This window comes from Cotesia glomerata, linkage group LG6 (genome assembly GCF_020080835.1).
Source record: "Cotesia glomerata isolate CgM1 linkage group LG6, MPM_Cglom_v2.3, whole genome shotgun sequence".
Lineage (NCBI taxonomy): Eukaryota > Metazoa > Arthropoda > Insecta > Hymenoptera > Braconidae > Cotesia > Cotesia glomerata.
Window position 1 is genome coordinate 5810799 of NC_058163.1, and position 20823 is coordinate 5831621.

The window sequence follows — 20823 nt, forward strand, 5'->3', positions numbered from 1 at the left end:
TACAAATCCGCAAAGGTAGGTATTTTGGTAATAAACTTGAAGTAATGACACTCGTCTGAGGTTATGGATACATTCTCAACAAAACCTCATACATAATATCTGATCTCGCTTCACTCGACCGATAACAACATACTCGGTTTTGTTAAGAATGCGTCCATAATCCCAGCTTTGTGACGTCACTTCAAGCTTACCCAAATACCTATCTTTGCGCATACGTATCGAAACTAACTATTTTAACATTTCAGAATGTTTCAGAGAAAAAAAATTTATCTACCAATTTCTCTGATTATTCTTTTTATGTTTTACGTAGTGTCAATGCACCAAACTGATACGGAAATTACGATTTTCTTGTCGCTAGCTTAATTATAAATTAAATGATTCGTCGAGTTTTTTCATGATACTTTTTCAGCTTCCCGCTAAGAAAATCGAAGATTTTAAAAAATCGGGAAGTTATTCTTTTCACCCCGTTTTGCAAAAATCGAGTTTTCATCAGATCTCGACGTTTGAAGGTCACAGGAAGCTTCACTGATTATCCCCGCGAGGTTGTCACTATGTCTGTGTGTGTGTGTGTGTGTGTGTGTGTGTGTGTGTGTGTGTGTGTGTGTGTGTGTGTGTGTGTGTGTGTGTGTGTGTGATTGTGTGTGTAAGTATGTGAATCGCTTATAACTTTTGAACGATTGAACCGATCGGAATCTACCAAACGGCGTTCTAAAGACTTCCCTCAAACTTAGATTTCCTATGAATTTGAATCGATTCAGACCAATAGATCTTGAGAAATTTTGAGAGATATAAAATTAAATCGGAAAAAATTTTTTTTTGAAAGTGTTTTTTTGAAATAACTTTTAAACGGCTTCATCGATCAACTCCAAAAACTAATCCGCCCTTGAGCTTGAAAAACCACGTCGATCACCGCTAATCCGGTCAAAATCGGTTGATTCGTTCGAGAGATAGCGTGAACGAAAGAAAACCGAAGAAAGTGTTCTTTCACATAACTTCGATATTTCTTTTCGGATCGTTTTTAGTAAAATAGAATAATTTTTAGAGCTCAAAAAACCGCGTCGATCGCCGCCAAGAACGTAATAATCGGTTGATTGGTTCGAGAGATATCCTCGACGAAATATTTGGAAACAAGGATTTTTTCAACATAACTCCGACATTTTTTGGAATAACTTTCAAACAGCTCTACCGATCGATTTCAGAAACTAATCAGCTCTTAACATCAAAAAACCACGTCGATCGCTGCCGGTCCGGTCGAAATCGGTTGATTCGTTCGTGAGTTATCGTTGACGAAAGAAAACCGTAAAAAGTGCTTTTTCAGAATTACTCCGAAATTCCTGGTTCGATCAAACTAAACTTACAGACTCTTCATGGGGCTTAAAAATTGCGTTGAATGCTGCCAACCGCGTAAAAATCGATTCATTTATTTAAAAGTTATTGCAGTTTGAAAATTAAAAAAATTGTGTTTTATCAAACTTCTATCAGACTTTTGAGCTCGAAGAGCTCAAAAGCATAGAAAAACAATCTCTTTAAGCTCAGAGAGCTCAAAACAACAGATAAATTGTATTTTTGAGCTCGGAGAGCTCAAAAACATCATTAGTGCAATTTTAAGCACCTAGGTATGAAATTAGCAGGAAGTTGCATGGATGGCCTTCAGGGTCTACCGTTTTTCTAATTTTTTCTTTTAGATATAGCCTTGTTTTATATCCTTCTAAATACAGATCCCTGTGTTGAGTGATAAGTCAGATTATCTATTTTTTAATAATTTTCACAAAGGGTGTGGCATTAATATGTGACCACAAGAACAAGGTGAATTTTTTTAAATCCAACATTTAATTCTTTGAAAAATATTGTGTGTATTGAATATTTTTTTTATCATTATTTACCATTATTTTCTCCTAACTTTTATTTTTTGTAGTACAAATTAAATGCGCGTAATGACTTACACAAACAACGATAAATATTTAAGAAAATCTCATTCGCTTACATGAAACTAAAATTAATCACCGACTGAATAAGGCGAAAAAAAAAGACTTTAAAAGTGACATATTCTTTATTTCGACATTAAACGAATTTATGCGGTGATTTTATTATAAATTTTTTGTTTGTTCGCCAAAAACATACCCGAGGTGGTTTATTGTTTATTGCTGTCACTTTCTTATGTCTTTAGAATTTTTATACGCCTACAATTTAACGTTGGTACGCCTGCTACTTTGTAAGGGGATACCTACTAACGGTGACTCGACCTACTACCAGACCGGAAGTATGAGGGCGCTTGTTTTAATTTCTTTCTTTGAATTGTATTCATTAATATAATTTGTTAATTTGACTCTATTTTTTTTTTTTTTTTTTTTAGATTTTCTTCTTACAAACGAATAATTTTCTCTTCTGATTGGAAGAAGATAATCGAACAGGTTGAAATAAATTTTTAAAAAATTCAGTAAGAAATGCGGGCAACGTGCCAGCAGTTTGCGCAGGTGAAAAACCATAATTTACTTATTCGTTTTATGAGCAAGGTGTATATTTTAAATTCATACTGACAAATGACACTTAAACGGCATTCTGCATTAATGAGATAAAATTTATAATTATAAAAATTATTTGATGGATAGACCTCAGACATTAGATTGCAAGGAAAAAGAGTTAGTTCAACGACAAAAGTGCTAGATTGTTATTTCCTCACTTAAGTGTCTTTCTGCAGCAAACAGAGAACATTTTAAGACCAAGCCTCTGTCTCACACAGTATAAACTCGTACATGAAAATTAGCATACGGTTTGAAATCGAACGAGGTACCTCGCGATGTCTCCATCGCTCGTGAAATGGATACCCCGTTGTAGTTGTATAGCGCGTTCTCTTTTCTTCACGATTGGTTTATGCACGATGCAGACGACTTACGACCATCAGACTGTGTGCCTCAATCGCGCCAAGTACTCGCACCGTACTGTGTAGGTGTTTACGTGAGAACATTAAAATACATTCAATTTTTTCAAGCGTTTTTAAATTTAAAATTACAAATTTTTTTTTCTTTTTTTGATGTCAATTTACCGTAAAAAGGAAACTTCAATTAAATTTTAATATTAAATTTTAATACAAATGGTCTATCAGGTTGAATGTTTAGCATAAAAAATTCACATTTGCAAATATTTGAGCGCTTACTCACGATAGTGGATGTATAATTTCCTGTTATAAATTGCTATGATTTGCAAATCAATGTCCAAATTGTTAGTTAATAAAAATACCGGTTAGAGAAAAAAAATTGGATTATTTTTTTTTTTCAATTGACACTCTAAGTAATTTTTATTAAACTGAGTAATTAAATTTCTTATTTATTTCATTATAAGTAGACCCAACAGCTAGAAGGCCAATAGCAAGGTTACAAAAAAAATTATACAGAGTATAACTTAGTAACTAAAGGTGAAGTACACGGAGAGAAAAGATAAAAATCATTCCTATAATTTTAATGAAATGTTTTCCTATACCATTTTAGGAGCGATTACTTACATTATGGGAATTGTACCCATAATTTTTCAGAAATGTTACTATAATTATGGGAATGGTTCCTATAATTATAGGAACGATACCTATAATTATAACTGTAATATCGGCATGATTTCCATAATATATAGGAATGGTTCCCATAATATATAGAAACCATTCCTATAATATTATGGGAATCATTCCCATAATATTATAGTGATGATGCCTAATAATATTGAGACATTCATCATTACAACTCAAGTTATTTGTGACTTCGATGACCACTTTGAAACATTTGAAATTATTAGTAATTTCGATAATTTTACTTGCTTCCCAATAACATCATTTGAAATATGTATAATAAGTAATATTGTTCATATAAATAATAAAAGTTACATACTCAAAAGGTGGATTTAATAAATATTCAGCGTATATATTGTAAATAAATAATTTGTTTTAAAAATAAATTGAAATTGTAAAAATAAACAATGAATTTCCATATCTACCTTGCTCCTCTAATTGTATAGTGAGAAAATATCCCTTTTATTAGAGAAACTTTAGAATTGCTACAATATTTTTCAATATTATCTAACACAATAATAACTGAGTTGGAATAAACAATTTAAAATTAAGTACACACGTGAATAAAAATTATGTAAAAGAAATTTTTTCACTCTAGTGAAAGATAAATTTTTATTTACAAAAGAAAAATTTAATAGCAAAAAAATATATAATAATTACTTTATATTGATTTCATTGCTCCATTATTATGAACATAAACATTTTTCTATTATTATGTGCGTCATTCCCATAATATCATAGAAACCATTCCTATAATATTATAGGAATCATTCCTATAATTTTATAGGAACCATTCCTTTTATAATATAGGGACTATTCCTATAATATTATAGGAACCATTCCCATAATATATTGAAGCTATTCCATTATTGTATAGGATATAAATTATAGAATAAATAAATTATAGTTATGGTTCCCATAATGAGCATAGGATTGATACCTATAATGATCATTTTATTATAGGTATCATTCCCATAATTTTTGGAAAGGTTCCTATAAATTTCTCTCCGTGTATAATAGTGAATTATAAAAATAACTATAAGAAGTGAGAAAATACACAGATGACTAAAAGAGTTTTATCTAAAAGATACTAACAGACACTAATAGGTTGGCGCTGCGGCTAAAATTCTGATCGTAGCCCATGAAGTCAAAAATAGTGCAATTTTCGGAAATATAATTACAGATATTAATGATTCTACACAAAAGTGGGGCTAGAAAAATATCATTTTTCGCATTAAGTGGATAAAAACGCAACGCTGATCTAGTTTGAATTTGTGGAAAAGAAATAGGAATATGTAGCACAAATCTGAGGCATGAGATGTCACCCTTTAAAAGTCATGTCAACAGGAGTACTGATGCACAGATTATTCTTTCTTTACGTGTTAGGATATTAGCGTCAACACGCATGACTAGGTAATCGGATTGTCTTTCTGGATATGCACAATATTTTTTATAAGAATAATAGATGACCAAATATATCTTATGTTCAATATTAATTAATTTAATCAAGCATTCATTTTTTGACTCAAATTACTTGTAGTAATTTCTTTTATTTAATAAAATTACTAAAAAGTTTTAAATATGATTAAGATTATTATAGTGAGAACTTGTCGTATATTTAAACTTTACTTTCATCAATTTACGTATGACACAAGCGCTAATTTTATAAAACAAATTTTATTCACAGTTAATAGTTCCGCGACAACCAATAGGTGGCGCGAGGTAGTCAAACGTTTTCCTGACCAAAGTAAGAGATCGAGTAATTAAGTACCATACAATAGTTTAATTCGATGCATATTTCATTTAACTCATCTTTGAATATGTCACAGCTCCTATCAATGTTAAAAATTTATAAATTTTATTGGTAACTATTTTCAATCATTAATATTCAAATAGATTTACTCCCGGTAATAAATAAAATGAATTGTATGTAACTTCTATTGATTTCTTAACACGTAATTCCTTTAAATTATATTATTCATGATCCGATAATTTTTTGATTTATGGATTTGTTGTTCCAATAATTGAAAGTTTACGATAATCCTAATTGGATCCTTTGGAAATTTTTGTTTTGACTGGCATCTCCCGTGTTTAAATACAATGAATTACGGGAAAAAAAAAGTTAGGACTATTGATTTGCAAACATCTTGGATTTAGATCGCAAATTTTCTTTTAATGCTTATTTATTTATGAATATTCAAATTTTATGATGACTTTTATGGTGGCTTTTATGGTAACAAAAATATTGTTTTTAAGTTTGAGTCTTTTTTTTCTTATTACAGTAACATATCATTTTCAAACTGAAACAGTTAATTTGATTCAATCAAACTAAAAAATATAAGTAGAAATAATAATACTGTTAATAATATTTTATTTTGTGATTATACATTTATCTGTTGCAAGTAATTCAAATGACTTCGAATTTTTAAGAATCTTGACCAAAAATTACTTTACTAAAGAAAATTTTCCGTCGGCTGTATTTAAACAAATAAAATACTTGCTTCAAGTAATTTTTCTTGAAATTATATTATACACTTTTTTTCTCAACATATGACATAAATATGAAGAAATTGGCACGATACAAAGAGACACGGTAGTTCCTTGCTATATCACCCGGTGATGCAGACTCAGTACAACATACTACTGTCTCTTGATTATAAAAAATGAATAATGAACCTAAAAAAAAAATGATAATAAATTACAATAATTTATCATTGAGCCGGAAAGATTAATAATTATAATTAAAAATTAAATGAAATTTAGTTAAGGTACCTTTTATTATTTTTCTCAATTGTATTTGTTGTGTATATATAAAACCTATAATGAATGGACATGAGTGACATAATAAGTCACCATGGTCGACAGGACCATATAGCGCTAATGATTATGAATGGTCTGTATAAAAAAAAAAGTTAAGGAGTTAAGGTCTTGGGTTCTTTGTTGGGCTTTGCCAAAACTTGATACCGTTGATCGACCGGATTGTATGTTGCATATGTACATATACATGACACACAGTTGTATATAGTAGGAGTATGTCGTGTAATACACAACGAAAAAATTTAATTCACCAATAAAACGACACTACTCATTTCACCTCATTTCAAATTTATGCATTTGGAAGTTGAAAAACAAAAATAAATAAGGGGTAATTGATTAATTTTAATTATAAGTATTTGTTTTATCTGTAATGCGATATTCTATGTGAATTACGTTAGATTTATTATTTAATTATCTTATTAGTGATTAGCTGTTACTCGCCCGCTCCGCTAGGCGCTTTATAGAATTGCATTTTTAGATCTAGACTTGAAATTTAATTAGAGTATTGTTTTGACTAGCACAGATTCCAAATTCTATCGAATTGGCAAGTACCTTTTATCCATGTAATTATTCTAGTTAATATTCATTGTAACTTTCAATGTGCAATCATTATAATATCCCCGTGTCTTTCTTACAAAAATGAATGTTAATTGATATAACAAAAAAATTTTTAATGAGCATTGAAAGTTTCAGTTAAAGAAATTGCAGGTCTCTAAAATGAAGAAATCTGTCTAGTATATGAACATAACCAATCCGAATCGAATTAAAAAAATTTGTTTTAAACAAATGACAATCTCACAAAATAAATTTAGTTACAATAAAAATTCATTATTTCTAAGTCAAGGAAGTATAGGTTTCGGATAAGTAATCACCGACATATTATATACTAAAACCTTCTGCGAAACACGCTGCATCTTATGGTATAAGTATTATTCCGATCAGTTTATTAGTATAGATTTACTAGTATATATTTCGATAGTTGCAAAAAACGTAATTGCAATTAACTCAAATAATAGTTAAAAAAAAAATTATCTTTTAACTTCCAGCTAAGAAAATCGAAGATTTTCAAAAATTGGGAAGTTATTTTTAGTGAAAAAATTGATTTTTATTGAGCAAATATTACTCAAATAATAGAATAAATATAAAATTGACGCCTCAAATTAAATATTAATTAGTCATTAATGAAAATTTTCACTTTTTACAATTACGAAATTGCTTAGTTTTACTTAACAGGAAGATGAAAAAAAAAAATAACATTTTTTCTTTACCGAAATTAAAAAATTTATGTTTAAAAAAAAACATCCTTTTGAGAATTTTAGGATCTTTTCAGATCAATCAGAGGTATTATAAAATGAAAAAAAAATAAGCCAAGAATTCAATGTTGATTATCAATTTTGGTAATTTTCAAAAATTTTAAATTTCACAAATTTTGATTGTTTCTCCAAAATAATTTTTTTTCTATAGCCTCAAGCATTTTCTTAAGAATAAACTCAAGCACTTTTTCGTAGCTATAATAGTTTTAAGATATTATGAAAAAAAATTCGAAAAAGTGAAGAAATAAAAAAGTATTAAATTTTGCATAACTTTTGAAAAAAATTTCTTTAATTTTTTGCTTTTTGTAGAATTTCGTTTTAGGATTAACGATAACTACCCACTAAATTTTATCAAATTTAAAAGAATTAGATTTCAATCATTTGTGTGAAATATCGAAAGCAATAATTAATTAAATAATTAGCTTAAATTCATTTATTTTGTGTTATAAAATATAAGCGTATAAGAATAATTCCACAAAAATAAAAAGTCAGTATGACCTTTTAATTACAAAAAGTCAGAAATTTATGTTATGTAAAAAACACCAGGTGTGATATTCGTATTACATATTAAATAGTCTTTTTTGGTTTTATTAGTAACATTAATTCATTTCCGGCTTGGAAAAGTGACGGAAGTTTGTTGTTAGGATGAAGTTGTAAGCGTGTGCCCGCCACGTGACTGCAATAAATATTCATGGGTGATACAATAAATATGTAGATCGTTTATTTATTTATTTTTTTTAAATAAATTCTGGTTAAAAAATTGTTCTTAGTTTGAAATTAAATAATAAACTGATGCTATAAAATGGAAAAATGTTTTCTAAAATACACTTTACTAAATTAAAAAAAAAAAAATACTACGTCAAAATTGAAAATCCGTTGATTGCACATGTTATACGTAAGCTAGACGGTAATAATTACAGCGAGTTGAATTTTATCTTTGTAATCGTGCGGGTAGCAGTGCGTAGCATTAAATAGCTAGAATAATATAAACACCTGCCAAGCGCGTGCCAGAGCACGCCAGTCGTATTATTATGTTTGTTCAGTAACACTATTTATAATGATTTTATTATTTTAGACACTGACACTTTTCTTCTATTTCACCTCTAAGAATTAGTACCTGAGGCGACAGATTTTATCTAATCTGGTTTCAGTTTACTTTTCTTTAGATTAAATCACTTGTATTAGATTTTAATCCTATATTTTAACTTTTTATATATAGTCTCGGTTAAATAAAAAGTGTCTAAATACAGTTTTCCAAATGAAATTCCAAAATGAACGATATTTTCAATAATAATCATCATAATAATAACTGCTATCATCGTTTAAGTTTGGACAGTATTCAGATTTGATGCACCAGCCAAGATTGTCGCGTACATATCCGTATTCGCATTCACATGAATTTTTTTTGCAAGGCTACAACAGAGAAAAAAATAATAAATTTGAATAACTTGGAAAAAAATTTATTTTAAAAAATTCGGAGTGAATTTTAAATTTTATCACTCAAAATACGGGAGTAATAAAATAAAATATTCTGGAGATAAAATAAATCTGAAGATTTTTCTTTTCAAGTTTTCATTTGTAAATTAATCATATTTTTCTGAAAATTTGACTTTTTTGAAACTTGAACCAAATTTTAATATTAATCAAATTGTTTTAAAAACTTGTCGGTAAATTCTGGGGTGAAAAGTGAAAAATCCATTATTAGCATTGTAACGTTTAATTGAAATAAATTAATTAAATTTAACGTTACTTAAATTAACTTTTTTATTACAATTTTTAGGATTTTTTCAAAATAAATAATGATAAAGAGAACACGTGTAAAAAAAAAATCGTCTTAGAATTGTTATTTGTTTAAGATCTTAAACGTGATACAAACCAAGACTATTTTAAGACTCTTAAAATAATTTCTAAATAGTCTTTAAAAAATCTTAAAATAGTCTTAAAAAAATCATTAAAAAATTATCAGGCTATTTTAAGATGATATCACAGTGACAGCTCCGGAAAATTACTATGGAGCGTCTTTAAATTGTCTTAAAATTATCTTAGTCTTAAAAAAATCTTAAAAAAAAAATTTAGAGACCATTTTAAGATGAGCTAACAGCGAGTCCCGGAACATTAAAACGGAACACCTTAAAAAAGTTTTAAAATTGTCGAACAATAATTTTTTAACAATTTTAAATTCAATTTAAAAACATCTTACTCAAAAATATTGCGGTTAGAAAGTCGTAAAATCGTTTAAAAAATCTCTAGACATTAATTTTCACAACAAATTCGAGAACGAAATTTTCAAAAATTTGCTCTCGGAATTTTTTTTTGGTGTTTTAAAAAAGTCTTAAAATAGTATTGGGTTGTGTCACGTTTAAGATCTTAAAGAAACAACAATTTTAAGACGATTTTTGTTTACACGGGAATTTATCAAAAATTGCCATTTATAAAAATTAAAAAAAAAAAAATTATGCAATTTTTTTCAAGTATTAAAATTTGTTTTATATATTACAAGTAAGGTAAAAGCCCCAATATATGATCATATACTGGTACATGATCATATATTGGGGCTTTTACCTTACTGAAGAAAAAAAGATGTATTGATTTTAAAAATCTCTAAATAAGTGTTTTGTAATTTTAAAATCAATAACTACTTTTTTTATTTTTATCAAGAAAAAAAACAATGGTGAGCTTATCCGGGAAATTTTTCTTATTAATTATTGAAATAAAATTTTTCCAAGAGTAATTTTCACTCCAGAGGTATTGAGTCAATTAAAAATCCCCTGCTCCGAAAATTTTTTATAGTGTAATCTTATCATATACCTGTGTACAAAAACGGTGAACAGCGGGAGTTGGTAAACTTTGACAAGTCAAAGGACATCCACTAGCACATGTAACACATTTATCATGAGGACCACCCATGCAAGGTGGACACTTTTGCTTGATTTTAGAAAAGTTTGAGGGACAATCTTGAAGTAATATACATTTTTTATCAGGTCCACGGACGTAACCAGGCTGACATTCACATGAATTTAATTTGCCTTCCTGAAAATAATTAATTTCATTTTAGATTCAAAAGTAGTTTTATTGCGACAGTACAAAGTGTAGTTTGAAAAAAAAATTAAATTGTTTAAAACAGGGGAAAATTAATTTTTTCAAATGCTAAAATAATATTAAATAAAATAAATATATTTATAAAATTAGGCAATAATGCAATATCGAACATGAACTTCGAAACATTTCTACACGAAAAAAAAGCAATTCTAAATTTTTATTTAAGGTACATAGAAAAAAGAAATATTTGTCACAAATAAATCAATTTATTTAAATCTTTTTTTTTAATTGTTCCTTATGACAACTATATAGGTTTGGTACAAGTAAATATAACAGTTGACTCGAAGTATTTAATTATTCGTCAGAAATATATGATTTATTTGTGGCAAAGATGCTAAATTTTTCGAAAACAACAACATCTTTGGTATTAAAACTCTCAACTAATGCTCTCATGACGTCACTTGAACCGCGCCAAAAATGACCGCTATTATTACCAAGTGTTGATTGTTTTGATTACAACTTAAAGCTACAACGACATTTCAAAAAATAGTTTATTTGCATACATAATAGTGATCATTAATTCTATTAATCGTTGGATGAACTATTCATTAATTGGGGATTAGAAAAAGTCTTAGAAAATATTTCATTATTCAACTAAAAGATTAAAAAATATTTTTTTTTTCCATTTTCAAGCCATTATAATTTCTGAAAATTGATAATATAAATTTTAAAAGTTCATTATTTTCGTCAACTATGGTTTATTTACCACAAATAAATAAACCATATCTTTAACATAAATAAACTATTTATTTTACACAATTAAATCGCTCAAATATATTATATTCTTGTCAGAAATGAATATTTATTCGTCCATATCCAAATATCTTATATCTTTGGCACGAATAAATCTTATTTCGATCAAATATTTCTTTTTTTATGTGTGTATTACGCTTATACACTTACTGTACTAAGCATATCGTTAGAGTTATACTGTACAATATCACTGAACCGAAAATAGCGTCATCGTAGTACAGAATCAGAATCACTTTTTTCTGTGTAAATTACTCAATCTACCACTTTGCAAGTGAAAACTCTAGACTAACTTTCGCCACCTATCGGCCATTCCGGAACTATTATATAAACGCATCTACTGCACATGAAAAAAACCATTTTTTTCTATACACATAAAAATAAAAGTAATAAAACAAAAAGTTTGGAAAATCCAAAAGTGCACGACTTATAATGCTCAATTAATTATGAAATATAAAAAAAAAAAAATTTAAGTCGTTCAAAATTAATTGCCGAAAAAACAGCTGTAGTAGGAAGGTACTGCACAAGCGCCCTTGGTGGAATAAAATGTACATAATATCTATAGATATAGATATATCACCATCCATGTTAATTTTACATGGATATATATAGATATACAGTCTTGTAGTTTTCGTTTTTTATTAATTGTAATTAAACGACACTGAATTAATTAACCATTCGCATTCAGTGACCTACAATCGTCGATTAGAATTAAAAAAAAAAAAAAATTTAACTCAAATAATTGATTTTTTCACAAGTTACAGTGTTTCCAGGGTTTCATACATGACGGACAGGAAAATTTTTTGACCTATTTTGATGTTTTTTTCCGTTTCTATTGCAGTAAATGAATTTTTAGAAAGTATGGAATTAATTTCCATTAAATTATCTCGACAATAGTATGCAAAATATCTTGATTCCGTGAACTTACAAGGCTATAATACTAAAAATAGTTGCTAAAATGAGGCGAAAAAAATTTTTTGATCGTAAAGCACTCTCTGATGCTTCGCATCATGAGTCGTGCAATAGTATTCTGTGTCAAATTCAAAAATATTTTATACAAGAGAAAATTTAATTAATAAATACTCACAGCAGAACAAGAATCTGGGCCATCCGGATCCCAACATGTCTTTTCACAATTATTGGCACAGGAGACACAAATATCATGTTTGCCACCTGTACAAGGAGTTGCACAATTTCCGGGCAGTGTTACAGATTTGCTGTTGATTACTTACATGGAAAGAATATTAATAAATAATTTTTGTCAGTATCTCTAATAATTATATATCTGAATACACACGTGATATCAGAGAGATTGAGATTAATATTTTCAATATTAATTTTAATGTCATGTCGTGAAATTTTATCGACGTCGAGTAATAACAGCTGTGAGTTTTTTTCCATTAAATAGTGAAAAACGGTATGTTAATCAGTCATTTATACGGAGATACAATGTTGATTATTTGTATTTACTTAATACATGCAATTTATATTCATTATCAAGTATCCTTATTGACATTGTAAAATATCAGTAAATTTAACATTGCATTATAACTTTTTTAAAACCACAAAGTAAGAAAAAAGTTGAATGATATTCTATGATTGCATCATAAATAGCAAAAGAGAATTACACTTGAAAAAAATTTCAAATCAACTATATTTGATCTAATACAAAAAACTAACGACGTATCTTTTTTCAGTTTCATATAGATTTATTGATATAATTTTAAATGTTACATTTTACATATGACAATATATCACAAACATACTTAAATACTATAATACCCGTTCATAGAACTTCTATCTAGTAAAAATTAAAAATACATATCACAGTTGACTTTCTTAAAAAATATTTACAATCGATTTATATCATGAGCGAGGAAAATTAAAAATAAAAAAACCCACTGACAATTAAAAGGTTACATAAGGTGATAAGGCTAGTTGCCGAATTATACTATACAGAGCTGGTTAGGCATTTTATATTCACAGTAAAAAATTTCGCGTCAATGCGTCAAAAAATTTTGTGTTAAAAATTTTTATGTTAAATATTTAACACTTTTTTGTATTAATTTAACACTATAAATGTTAAATTTACACATAAAAGTGTTAAATATTTAAAATAAAATTTTTTGATGCAATAACGCAAAATTTTTTACTGTGTTCCAGGCACGGATGATGCCGTCTTATTTTGCATACTTTTTGCAAGATCTCAAGATTGTCGAGTTTTGTGTTATAGAAACTAATGGCTAGATTTTTTATGTATGTGTCGAGAGGTAATATATTATATTTTTCATGAAATTCAACAATTTTTAATTTAGAGTTATTTGAGTCTATCATACGTAGAAATTTATTTTGAAGACGCTGCAATTTGATATAATTCGAGCCATAAGTATTACTCCATATCGGACAGGAATATAGCATTATTGGACGGAAACAAGCTTTATATATTTTGAGTTAGTTTTTTGAGGTAACATAGCTATTCTTACATATGAGTGGATATAAAATCGATATAGCTGCATGAGCTTTATTTATTGCTAGTGCAATATGTTGGGAATACGATAATTTTTTGTCTAATGTTAATCCTAGATATTTGGCCGAGTCTATTATTTGGATATCTACCCATACATTTTGAGTTTGAGAGAGTGTTGTACTTTTCTATGAGAGAAAATAGCCGCTGTAGTTTTCCCGGTGTTGATTTTATTTTTCCATTTAGTGTAATATTTCTCTAAACTATTTATAAGTTTTTGTAAGTTGTTGATAATTGAGTTTTTGTTGTACCCAGAGACAAAACTATAACGATACACGGAAAAAAGTAAACTGTAATAAATAATAGTCGAGTTGTAATAAGTAATGATCAACTGATAAAAATTACCATTTCAAACAGTAAAATCGTGATTTTAATAGTCACAATGTAATATTTATTATTTAAATGCTACAATTTATTGTTTACACGCTAAAAATACTATTTCAAACAGTAATATTCGCTATGTGAAAGTCGAAAATGTTAAAGTATAATAATTAAGAACTTTGACTTTGATATTTATCATTTCGTATGTAAAAAATGATCGTATGATATCTAAAAAATATAAACTACAGTTAGTAAATTTCCATACAAGCAACGTCAATATTTACAAAGTAAAATGGTAAATTTTAAACGCAACGCTAAAGATGAAACTGTAATTATTGATGTGCTTGACGGGTAAAATATACATTTTAAAAGTAGAATTTTTATTGTTTCAAACGTTAAATTCTCCGAGTGTAGGACCTTCCCCTTCTCCTCATTTGTAAAGTTAGTGCTCTTGCAGAGCATTAGCATGTACTATCTTTTTTGCCAATGCGCATGACTTTTTTAATACGTGTTGGACAGCGCGGACAACCGGAAAATAAAGTTGGGTTATTATGTTGTGATATTTTATATGTTACAAATAATGTAAAATAAATATAATATAATTAAAAGGTAAGTTATTGATATGTAATATTCACATGTCATATATCATTATTAATATATCATACACATTCTATAATTATGTAAATAATTAAGTTGTGTGAATGTATTTACTTTTTAATTTATTAAACTTTAAAGTTTATATTGTAACCTCTTCATCTTTTATTTTTTTTTAAGGTTTATCTTTGTAAATTAAATCTAGTTAGCTAAGGATTAGTTTTTCTATTCAAGATGAAATTTTTTTTAAGAGCGAAATTTTTTTAAGAGCAGTTAGGTGATAGTCTCGCGTGCGTTAGGGTTACTATTCGAAACTCGGTTAGGGCAATATTTTTCTGAATTTATTTTTAAGGCAAGCGTAAAACTTCTTCACAATGAATGAATGCGCATGTGATTGAAACCTTATCCCCCTCCTCCAGCTCCTCTAAAAAACTCCGAAAATAAAAAATGTAAAAAAAAAAAATATGAATTAAAAAAAAAACAAAAACAAGAAAAAGACAAAATAAAAAAAAAATTTTTTTATCAATAGTTTTTTTTTATTGTTAATTTTTTTGTTAATCCCGATAGCAAATTTAATAAATTATATCCAAAAATAATATTTAAAACTATAAAATTTAAATAGTCAGAGTTGTTATTTACTATTATTATTGTTAAAAATTACTTGGCGTGATATTATAAAATACATATTAAAATGGCGATTTTTACTGTTTAAAACTGTAAAATTTATAAACCCCACTGTTGTTATTTACTATAGTCATACTCACAATTTACTGGGTACGATAGTATAGACTACACATTGAAACGGCAATTTTTACTATTTGAAACTGTAATTTTCCAACATGAGAGAGTTGTTATTTACTATATTGACCGCTACTAATCACTTATTTTGGATATTAAATTATAAATTGTGGCTTTTATACTTTCTACATTGAGATTTGTAATATTTACATTTTTGCCACCCCGATGTCCGCTGTACAGTTTGAAACTGTAAAAAGTAACCGGAATCCGAGTGAATTTTACAGTTTACTTTTTTCCGTGTATATCTTTTCATTGGAACTTAAAATTTCGGACCTAACTCTTTTCTATCGAAAAAATTTAAAAAGTGTGCGCCATCTGTCTGCAATTTTAAGAACTAACTGTGTTAATTCAGGAACTTTGTAATAATTATCATAAAATTATTAAAATAAATTCTTTCAGTTCATTGCATTTTTAATTATAATTGCGATGTTCCCATTAAATTTTTATCCTTGTCCTAACATTATAAAATTTAGACCGTTAAACAATGACTTAATCTCATTTTATCATAAATTAAAAACAACAAAGGATGAGTAATCAAGTGAGTACATATCTTATCAAGTTAATCGACTAACGACGTAGGTAAATTTAAATAAAAATGAAATTCACTTACTCTTTTTTTACACAATTATTCATAGATTACTTTTCAGTGTATGATAAGTGTTAAATAGACGTAAATGATATGTAAAGTTTGTTGTCATTTTTCTACTCTAGTTATTTTAAGACCACATCAAGTGTTTCTTTATTATGATTTAACTGATAATCTGGGATGATGATAACATTTGATTTCTTGAAATAAATTAGAATGTGTGTATATATACTCAAGAATAACTATTTTATCACCCATTTTTCGTTATATGAATAGATTATTGATAGTATTAATAAATTCAAGTGTTTCCTGTCAATTCTATTCAAAAAGAGTTGATGAAAAATTACAAGTTAATGACGTCAATACTATCTAAAATGGTGGAGTTTTAGACAAGAATTTCAAACAAGACGTCTCAATTTCCCAGAAACTCTCTCTTGGTATTTGATTGGTGTAAAAATTATCATTAAATTCAGCACTTATCTTTAATCATCATAATGCCATTAACAAAAGATATGAGGTCACCGTTAATTTTGATTGTGGTTACATAAATTACAGTAAGCTTGTATTTTTCCGTATACTCGAACTCAATGCTAGTCAGATGTGCGTACGTGTACTTGAGTATCACCGAAATTTAATTGTGAAATTTTATTGGAATCATTAACATTCAAGCACTGAAAAAAAAATTTATTTTCATACAAAATGGCATTTGTTATGGTAAGTAATGAGAATATTCTGCTAAATGGTGTTGCTTCCTAGAGAAATTGAATGCCTGCTTGATCCTACAGATCAAACTTTAAAATATTTTGTCACTTTTTTGCATATTAGAAATAAAGTTTTTATAACTAAAAAAGCTTACAATTTTTTTTCGATTAATTAATCAATCATTGAATTTTTATATGAAGTAAATTATATAATTTTTCATATTATTTGCAGTTAAACTTGAAGTTTTAACGTGTGTTGAGCTAATCGAAAAAAGATAATTCCAGAGCGGACTGATCGGTTTTGTCTCGAGACTAGGAACTATCGACTTTCTAACCACTAAATGGATTCAAAATCATTTTAAAACCCGTCGAAATTGCTTTTGTTTATTTTTAAATTTTAAATAATTATTGAGTTAACACTTAAAACGAGTTGTCAGTTAAAAATTACGCAATCTATTTCAAATAGCTCCAAACATTGAAACTTTACACTTCAAAACAAGTAGTATGAAGAATGTAAAATCGGGGACAAGATGAAACAAAATTACCTAAACTGAGGTTTTTTAACTTCCCGCTAAGAAAATCGAAGATTTTTAAAAATCGGGAAATTATAGGTTTTACCCCGTTTTGCAAAAATCGAGTTTTCATCAGATCTCGATGTTTGAAGGTCACAGGAAGCTTCCCTGACTATCCCCGCGAGGGTGTCACTATGTCTGTATGAATGTGTGTGTGTGTGTGTGTGTGTGTGTGTGTGTGTGTGTGTGTGTGTGTGTGTGTGTGTGTGTGTGTGTGTGTGTGTGTGTGTGTGTGTGTGTGTGTGTGTGTGTGTGTGTGTGTGTGTGTGTGTGTAAGTATATAAACCTCCTATAACTTTTGAACGGTTTAACCGATTTCATCGTGGTTGGTACCATTCGAAAGGACTTGGCCAAATTTAGATTTTGGATACAATTAGGACCAATTCGGATCAATAGATTTCGATAAATCTCAAAAAAACCGTCAAAAAAGTTTTTTTTTTTAGGGTTTTTTTTTAATTACTTTTAAACGGCTTTATCGATCAACTCCAAAAAATAATCAGCTCTTAACCTTGAAAGACCACGTCGATCGCCGCCAATCCGGTCAAAATCGGTTGATTCGTTCGAGAGATATCGTGCAGGAATGAAAACCCAAAAAAGTGTTTTTTCGGAATTACTCCAAAATTTCTCGTTTGATCAATTCAAACTTAAAGATTCTTTATGAGGCTTGAAAAACTGCGTCGAATGCCGCTAACCGCTTGAAAATCGGTTCATTCATTCAAAAGTTATTGCGGCTTGAAAATTAAAAAAATAGTGTTTTATCAAACTTCTATCAGACTTTTGAGCTCTTCGAGCTCAAAAGCATAAGAAAGCTATCTCTTTGAGCTTGGAGAGCTCAAAACAATACATAAATTTTATTTTTGAGCTCGAAGAGCTCAAAAACGGCATAAGTGCAATTTTAAGCGTCCAGGTATGGAATTAGCGGGAAGTTGTAGGGATGGTCTTCAGGGTCAACCGTTTTCCTAATTTTTTTTATTTTTAATTATTGTTTTTTAATGTAATTTAAAATAAAATAGAAAAAACTCATACAGATCTATACTCAACGATTTTCTTTTGGTTTTCAAAAATAACTAAAAATTTTTTGATAATCGATATTGCTTACTTTTATTTTATTATTTTATATAAAACTTTGTCCTTCTTTATAAATTCTGTGAAATGTTCAGAGGAGCACTTTCGCCAAATCTTTTGATAAAAATTAAAATTTTTTAATAAAATTTTTTTTTGTTTTTTTAGTGAGCGAATTCTGATGAACGAAGATTTCTTAATGTATTCTAACTTCAATTGAATGGAACTTTTTCGGAAGCAGTTGAGTAAAATGTCCATGATAATTGCAAGCTGTCAAAATTAGTATTCTTTTTGGTAAGTTGTAAATTAGCTAAAAAAATAATTTTTTAATTAATTTATGAAGCATTAAATGAAGCCATATTAAAGCAAATTTTTTAAGGGAGTTGGGAAAGAACGGATAGGGGAAAGGGGGGACCTACTCAGTGGGAATTTTTCCGTAATTGAAAAAATAATCAGACAGCCCAGACTGGGAATCGAACCCAGATCTCTCGGTTAAGCGCCAAGGACTCTGCCAGTTAAGCTATCCGAGACAAGTACTGACTACTTTATTCAGTCACGTATATAAGACCCACCGAGCAAACAACGCCACCGTCCATCTTACGGTAAAGAGCCATATTAAAGCAAATTTTTTTTTGATGTAATTGCTAGTTGTTAGTTACTTGGTATATTTCTAATATACGCATTTATATTGTTACTTGTTATTTAATAAAATGATTTAATAAAATGAAGATAAAATGAAATCTATTTTTCTGAAATTACAACGTATTACTAAATATTTTCAGGTTTGGCTGATCGATAATGGATAATTTAAAAACCACCTTTTTCATCACATCTATCGTCACCATCATAAGTGTTTGGTGTGTTGTATTATCATTTGCAAGTCTATGGAATATTCCGCTGTTAAAATGCCCAGAAGGTCAAGCCAGAATACACACCGGAGAATGTGTACGTTTCTTTACCATTAATTTCGATGATCCTAATCATATTAAACAACCAGCGTCATTTACGCCTGAGAAGACTATTAAGGAAAATGAGGAAAAGTTACTTGAGCTATTAAGATCGCTACCATTACTTAAAACTTATGCTGATTATGACTACGAGTACTGAGTTAAAAGCCCCTATTATTGACAGGGCCCTCACTATTGACACCCTATTTAATTTCATTGTTGAAATCGGTTAATAAAAACAATTTTTAATATTTCATGACAATTTTACATATTTTTAAAATTAAAAAATAGTAAAATTTAATTCCAAGGTACAAACTATTTACCGCAAAAAATTTCATTTTTTCAAGTAGACCAAAACTGCTTATACGTTTATAATTTCTTAACAATATTGTTAAGGAAGACCTTATTTTCAAATCCAGATTTCTCAATGTTTTTTTATGTAGGGGAGGGGGGGGGGGCAAAATGGGGTACTTAAGAAATCGTTATGATTTTAAGGACTTAAATACGCTGATTTTTCTCATTTTCAGTCGTAATTGAAGGAAAATAATCAAATTTCAAGTTGCCGTAGAAAAAAATTTTTTTTTTTGCGGGCAAAATGGGGTACCCCCAGAAAAAGTAAGAAAAAAAATTTCATCATCCGAAAATGAAATATCGTTAAAAAAATAACATTTTCTCATCGATAAGTCTACAAAAGAACCCAGAGAGAGGAACAAATCTCCCAAAAAAGAGACATTGTTAGTTAGAGCAATATACTCCTAACAAAAATTGAGGTAGCAAAAAAAATTTTAAAACTTTGTAGTAATTTTTGACGGGCTTCGCTTGAGTAAAAATAATATCAAGATAAAAAAAAGAGTTCTCTTGAGAAAATTCTAGTTTTTGAATCTCCCGGTGAAAAATTTTTTAGACTCATAGTTCTCACGCAATTCAAAGTAATAGCACGAAAAAAAAAATTCGTAATTTTTTTGCACTCTCTTGGTTTAGAGATTCAGTAAAATTTTTTCAAGTTGAATAATCTTGTAGGCCTGAAGATCTTACTTTTCAAATTAAATATCTCACAAGTGCACCAAATCATTTAGAAGAAATTGGCGGCCTCTGACTCAGTTTTCTGAGCATTGATAGTTAAATTATGACATTAAGAATAATCCGAGAATAAATTCGATGTTATTTGAAAGAGACATTTTTT

The 20823-nt window shown here is 28.5% G+C and overlaps 1 protein-coding gene and 1 long non-coding RNA gene across 3 annotated transcripts; one reads left to right on the plus strand and one right to left on the minus strand.

Annotated features, from left to right (window-relative positions):
* Positions 1-8132: 8132 nt before the first annotated feature.
* LOC123266783 (serine protease inhibitor swm-1-like) lies at positions 8133-13036 on the minus strand. Its single transcript, XM_044731184.1, has 4 exons — positions 12833-13036; positions 12623-12762; positions 10495-10716; positions 8133-9099 (listed from the first exon to the last, which is right to left on the minus strand). Exons 1-4 carry the CDS (start codon positions 12882-12884, stop codon positions 8971-8973), a joined length of 543 nt encoding a protein of 180 aa, XP_044587119.1. The 5' UTR covers positions 12885-13036; the 3' UTR covers positions 8133-8970.
* A 1863-nt stretch (positions 13037-14899) lies between these two features.
* On the plus strand, positions 14900-19896 carry LOC123266784. 2 transcript variants are annotated; one of them, XR_006509860.1, is made up of 3 exons: positions 14900-14989; positions 18862-18987; positions 19476-19896. It is a non-coding gene; the product is annotated as an uncharacterized LOC123266784 (long non-coding RNA). The 2 variants fall into 2 exon arrangements; XR_006509859.1 differs by lacking the exon at positions 14900-14989 and adding an exon at positions 16496-17072.
* Positions 19897-20823: the final 927 nt, after the last annotated feature.